General features: G+C 37.3%; 1 protein-coding gene across 1 annotated transcript; it reads left to right on the top strand.

The window, feature by feature from the left end:
• Positions 1 to 273: 273 nt before the first annotated feature.
• Positions 274 to 3530, top strand: LOC104890910 (GDP-mannose 3,5-epimerase 2). Its single transcript, XM_010676526.4, has 7 exons — positions 274 to 514; positions 1279 to 1699; positions 1894 to 1990; positions 2104 to 2233; positions 2479 to 2611; positions 2850 to 3057; positions 3179 to 3530. The coding sequence occupies exons 2-7, from the start codon at positions 1290 to 1292 to the stop codon at positions 3332 to 3334; spliced, it is 1134 nt and encodes a 377-aa protein (XP_010674828.1). The 5' UTR covers positions 274 to 514; positions 1279 to 1289; the 3' UTR covers positions 3335 to 3530.
• Positions 3531 to 6503: the final 2973 nt, after the last annotated feature.

Below are 6503 nucleotides of genomic sequence, written 5' to 3'. Positions count from 1 at the left end.
AAAGTAAAATTTAACTAACATAACATGCACGATTCACACACTACTTAAGTCTAACCTCATTTTTAGTGATTTTGACTAATTACTATTCCCAACTCACAAGCTATCACTATTATAACACACAAAAAGGGGCAAGGAGGTCTAATCAAATATGAGCATCAAAGAATTGACTCACTATAATCCAATTAGAAGTGTTAAAAATGCTAGATGATCATGAACCCAAACAAAATCTCAACAAAATCTGAAGTTTCTTAAACTAATTAGAGGAGAAGAAGAAGACAACCAGACAAGGGAGTCTTATAAGTGAAAAGCCCGCCCCTCAAAACGTGATAATGATATAGAGACAATTGAGTGGCCACGCTCCGCGGTTCTTTCCCACTCTTTAGCCTATTTATAGTTGCTCTTAATTTTTCTGAAAACTCTCCAATTTCAAATCACATCCCTTCGATTCTTTTTCATTATCTTTTACTCTCTTATCTTCTTCAACCTTGAAACTCTTCGAATTCCACCTAAATAGGTAAGATTTTTATGGGTATTTGATTTTTCTATCAATAAAGTTAGTATCTTTCATGATGATTCCGTCTTTCTGTTTCTGGGTTCGTCTGAATTGGGTTTTATGTGATGTTTTGAGGGTTCTTTTTGCCTTTTTTCGTGTATGTTGTTTGCGTCTTTGTTGAATTGGGAAATTTTCGTTGTTTTTCTGCATCAATTTCGTTACTCATGTCGTAAATTTATCTATTAAAGACTTAGAGTTTGTGTTTTTGACGAAGGGAAGCTGTATGTTGATTTTGATTGTTGTGGGTGTAGTTGGTTAGATCTGAAGCCCCATAATTTTAATTAATGTTTTAGCAAAAAGGTTAATAAAATTGGGAATAGAATAACTGGTAAAATTGCTTTTATCAATGCTTCTGAAAAAAAAAATTGCTTCTATCAATTATATGAGTATTAGTATAGCAAATTGACAATTGTTTAATCTTTACAGTCTTGTTCAATTGGGAAGTTAGTCAGCTATGGTTGGCTTAATTCTTTATAAATTGATTCATTTGTTTTGTTGCTGTTTTCGTGTCAAAAATTATATCTTTTCTTTTACCTCCTTTACATGTATTTGCTTCATCCATTTGCTTCTGTCATTCTGTGTCTTCCATTGTATTTAAAACTTAATAATGTATTTTTAAGTATATCAATCGGCTATCAGGATTGTGGTATACTTCTATATGTCTGATGTTGGGCCTTTGGGTGATTGTAATTGAGGTCTGAAACATGCTCTTTTGTTGATTTAAGCTTTAAGCAGAATGGGGAGTAATGATGGAGTTGACTATGGTGCTTACACCTATGACAAGCTTGAGAGGGAGCCGTACTGGCCGTCCGAAAAGTTGAGGATTTCAGTCACTGGAGCTGGTGGTTTCATTGGGTCCCACATTGCTCGACGGCTGAAACGTGAAGGGCACTATGTCATTGCTTCTGATTGGAAGAAGAATGAGCACATGACTGAGGACATGTTTTGTAATGAATTCCATCTTGTTGATCTTAGGGTGATGGACAATTGCTTGAAGGTCACGAAAGACGTAGATCATGTGTTTAACCTTGCTGCTGATATGGGTGGCATGGGTTTCATCCAGTCAAATCACTCTGTTATTATGTATAACAATACAATGATCAGTTTCAACATGATTGAGGCAGGCAGGATCAACAATGTTAAAAGGTTTGATTCTTTTCATGTTCCAACCACCACTCATCGTGGGTCCTGTCATTAGCTGTTGAGTGTTTTATGTGTCTATGGGAATCTTGGTTTATGTTGTTTCAGTGGAAATTCATTGTCAACTGTTTCATTATATAGATACAGAAATAGACCGTTGAATTTTGTTCATGGTTGTACTTTTTGAAATTTTGGTGCAGGTTCTTCTATGCTTCAAGTGCGTGCATCTACCCTGAGTTCAAGCAGTTAGAAACTGACAATGTTAGTCTTAAGGAGGCTGATGCTTGGCCTGCAGAGGTAAGATTCTTGGAACATTTGACGATACCAACTTTTGATTGATCAAACTTGGGGTATCACCATATCAGTGTTGGAGTATGCAAGTAATTCTTCACTTTTTGCTTTTGTGCCAGCCACAAGACGCATATGGCTTGGAAAAACTTGCCACTGAGGAGCTGTGCAAGCATTACACCAAAGATTTTGGAATTGAATGCCGAATTGGAAGGTTCCACAACATTTATGGTCCTTTTGGCACTTGGAAAGGTATATGATTGCTTCTTGCTGGTTAGAACACTTTACTTTTAACTAGATACACCATGGATGATTGGACGTGCTAATTGCTTCTTCAGAGCCACGAACCTAGAATTCAGAACTAATTGCAATTTTTTATCATCAAAATTTTGTATATAATTAAAGAATATTATAGTTCTGTTCTTGATTGACTCTTACATGTATATTAATCAATGTTGCTCCACAATTTCATTTTCTTATTTCTAAATCATGTGTAGGTGGTAGGGAGAAGGCTCCAGCTGCATTTTGTAGGAAGACTCTTACCTCTACTGATAAATTCGAGATGTGGGGTGATGGTTTGCAGACTCGATCTTTCACTTTCATTGATGAATGTGTGGAAGGTGTACTTAGGTGAGTGTTTTTAAGTACTAACTGCGCACTTCTTGATAAAGCATGACAATTGTTAAAAATCTGTGAAATATGTGAATTGTTCTCAGTAGGAATATTAGTTGCACTGAATTTAGAGTGATGTGTAATGAGTTAACTTCTTACGGCGACTGCTTTTGCTACAGCCTTACTCTTAACAGATCTATTTGCTTTATTTGCAATATTTCTTAGTTTAATCTAACTTTGTGCTAATATTTTTTAGACTGACCAAGTCAGACTTCCGGGAGCCAGTGAATATTGGAAGTGATGAGATGGTTAGTATGAATGAGATGGCTGAGATTGTATCGAGTTTCGAGGATAAGAAGCTTCCAATCCATCATATTCCTGGCCCAGAGGGTGTCCGTGGTCGTAATTCGGATAACACACTGATTAAAGAGAAACTTGGCTGGGCCCCGACCATGAAGTTGAAGGTAATTTCTGGAATTTTTTGAAACCTTATCTATGTGATTGGTCCCTTTCTGATTCTATCCCTGGGTGCAACTTGGAAAAGCGTAAATCATGCCTCATCGTCTTATCCTAATACTCTTGTAGGATGGGCTAAGGATAACTTACTTCTGGATCAAGGAGCAAATCGAAAAAGAAAAGGCTAGAGGTGTGGACCTGTCAGTTTATGGGTCATCTAAGGTGGTGAGCACCCAAGCTCCAGTTCAGCTCGGCTCCCTACGCGCTGCTGATGGCAAAGAATGATGCATTTCTTTCTGGGCAGTAAAGCCATGATTGTTTTAGGTTATATGGGCATTGCTTTTGTTTTATAGATAGTCATATGCCTTTTCTCTATGCTATAGGATTGAATTTTTAGTCACTATCCTTATCAAAATGTTCATCTCGACAGAATATTGCCCTGCTCTGGCATATCAATGAAGTAACATCATATTATTTTTCATCATGAACTTGGTCGAATTGTTGATAAGACCAGTGTTATAAGTGTGGCGTGGTAGTTTTTCTTATCACCACTATACGTTTCTAATATTCAGGTTATTTTGGGCTCTGGCAATTGTCTAATCCAGCTGGTATGGTTGTAATTTTTGGATTTGGTATTGGATTTGTTTTTTTTTTTCCTCTTAACTTTTGTGCCTCGAGATCCTTATGCATAACATTGTGATGGCCATTGAAGCCTTAAGCTGTCATCTCGGTTAAGGTTTCGCATCCATTGAGGCGATTGAGCCTATGTTTTTTGGGTGCGTCTGTCTCTCTCTCACATATAATTGGCTGTGAGGGGGGGGGGGGGGGTATTTTTGCTACTATAAGGTACCAAGCCTTACACATCTCTGGTACTTTCTGCCGAGAGTAGAGTATGCCATGTTTGACCTGTTTTATCCAACTTTTTGGTTTGGTCCCTTTATTCATGTCATCATGCCATATCCCAGACCCCAAAAGGCAACATCCACTTGAGAAATACTACAAGATTGCAATCGTTGAATGAGCTGATTGAGGTCATAGTTGGAGGTTGTCGTTATCTGGTACAGAATATTCAGGTGCAACTTGTTGGAGATACGGATACCTTGTGATTACGTTTTGCCATTTTGAGATTAACTGATTGTATCCTTTTGCTTTATTTCAATATTATCTGTGGATGACCCTTTTCCTAAATCTTTTTGGATGGTTCAGGTACAACATTTGTAAAAGCTTAGTATAAGGAATCTAATAAAATTTGAGGATGCCTCAATCTTATAGTTTCAGAAAAAAATGATCAAATGAATATTACTTCATCCAGAATGAAATCATGAATGTGAGAGCCATGTCAATTTGAATTCAAACTCGAATATGGAATTAACTCGAAACCTGAGTTGACCCTATATTTGAGAAGACTCAGAGATTCAAATTAAACTTACACTCTTCTTGTAATTACCTGAAACTTAATTTATTTCAAGATGACCTTTTTCTAACTGAATTATTCAATCTAACATGTTTTCTACCCGACTTTAAATTTATATCTTTTCATGCAAGTTATTATCTAGTATAAGCATATAAATAAATTAACTTTCTGATAGGAAAATCAATCTAATCCAAAATGACATGCTTATATGATTATAAGTATCCATCAAACCATATAGTATAAATTTTATGAAAGTAAGTATATGTGAATGTGAAAGGTGTTTTAGGATAAATGCGACCTATTCGACCAGTTGAATGGAGCGAATGTGTTCTCAAAGATTTTACGTTAGTATATCATCAATTGAGGTTAGCTGATAAGGATGTACCTAGAGATGTAAATGGATCGGGTTCGGGGCGGGTGGAGCGTCACCCGCATCCATCACCCGCATCCACCCACTCCACCCGATCCATCCATCACCCGAATCCATCTCCACCCGAATCCATCCATCCATTTGTAACCGGGTTAAACGGATGGATCGGGTGATTAACGGGTGAAATCAATTAATATTAGGAGAAGAAAGAAAAATCACTAACAAGAACCACTAATCCATTTATATAATTCTACTTACCATGTAAAATCGTCTCCAAACTAACCTGAATCCACATTATTAACATTTATATACTTATATTATCATTTCGTAACTTTTGGGCTATAGATTAATAAAGTTGTAAAATTGAAAAAGTCCAAAATTAAAAAAATTATATATTTTTACTTTAAACGGGTGACGGATCGGGTGGTAAACGGATGATGGGTCGGGTGATGGATGAAAAAATACCACCCGAATCCGACCCGCATCCATCACCCGATTATCCGTCACCCGGCTATCATCCGTTTAAACCGGGTTTTTCACCCACTTAATAAACCGGGTGGAGCGGATGGTCGGGTGATCCACTGGATATTGCCATCTCTAGATGTACCTAAGACTGCCTTTAGAACGCGTTATGGTCACTATGAGTTCACTGTAATGCCATTTAGGTTAACCAATGCTCCTGCTATATTTATGGATTTAATGAATAGGATTGTTCATGAGTTTCTAGATAAGTTTGTGGTCGTTTTCATTGATGACATACTAATATATTCGAGGAATGAAGCTGAGCATGATGTGCACTTGAGGATCATTTTGGAGACATTGAGGAAAAATCAATTATATGCCATGTTCTCTAAGTGAGAGTTTCGTTTGGAGAAAGTAGCGTTTTTGGGTCACTATGTGTCTAAGGAAGGGGTCTCAGTAGATCCTGCTAAGATTCAAGTTGTGAGTGAGTGCCAACCCCAAAGAGCGTGTCAGATATCAGAAGTTTCTTGGGTCTAGCTGGCTATTATAGGAGATTTGTGAGAGATTTCTCGAAGATAGCGAGACCTATGACCAACTTGATGAAAAACGAGTCAAAATTTGAGTGGAGTGAAAAGTGTGAAGAAGTCTTTCGGATTTTGAAAGACCGTTTAACCTGCACCTGTTTTAAGCCTACCTAATGGGAATGAGGGATTTGAAGTATATAGTGATGCTTCGAAAAATGGTCTAGGATGTGTGTTACAACAGAATGGGAAGGTAATTGTGTATGCGTCGCGTCAATTGAAAACTTATGAGGCTAATTACCCGACCATGACCTAGAGTTAGCTGCCAAAGTGTTTAAAATTTGGAGACATTATCTCTATGGAGTGACTTGTAAGATAATCACAGACAATAAGAGATTGAAGTATATTTTCACCCAAAAAGACCTGAATGTGAGGCAAAAAAGATTGTTAGAGTTAATTAAAAATTATGACCTAGATATCCAATATCACGAGGGGAAAGCAAATGTGGTTGTTGATGCCCTAAGTAGGAAATCAAGTCATAGCTTGAGTACCCTGATAATCCTGAGGAGTTGTTTCGAGATATGCAAAGGCTGAGCCTAGAACTCTTAAATCATGGGGGAAAGGGGGGCAAGACTTAGTACTCTTTCATTGGATTTGTCAGTTTTCGATGAGATCAAAGAGGGTCAA

Source organism: Beta vulgaris, chromosome 4, assembly GCF_026745355.1.
Source record: "Beta vulgaris subsp. vulgaris cultivar EL10 chromosome 4, EL10.2, whole genome shotgun sequence".
NCBI classification, from domain to species: domain Eukaryota; kingdom Viridiplantae; phylum Streptophyta; class Magnoliopsida; order Caryophyllales; family Amaranthaceae; genus Beta; species Beta vulgaris.
Note: the sequence above shows the minus strand (reverse complement) of the source record. Positions and strands in the feature narration are given on the sequence as shown.

What these genes read in the sequence shown, in the direction of transcription:
- LOC104890910 (XM_010676526.4), top strand. Translation starts at nt 1,290, where the DNA reads ATGGGGAGTAATGATGGAGTTGACTATGGTGCTTACACCTATGACAAG. An exon ending in CTGATGCTTGGCCTGCAGAG is followed by an intron (nt 1,991 to 2,103) that starts GTAAGATTCTTG and finishes CTTTTGTGCCAG; the next exon opens with CCACAAGACGCATATGGCTT. An exon ending in TCCTTTTGGCACTTGGAAAG is followed by an intron (nt 2,234 to 2,478) that starts GTATATGATTGC and finishes AATCATGTGTAG; the next exon opens with GTGGTAGGGAGAAGGCTCCA.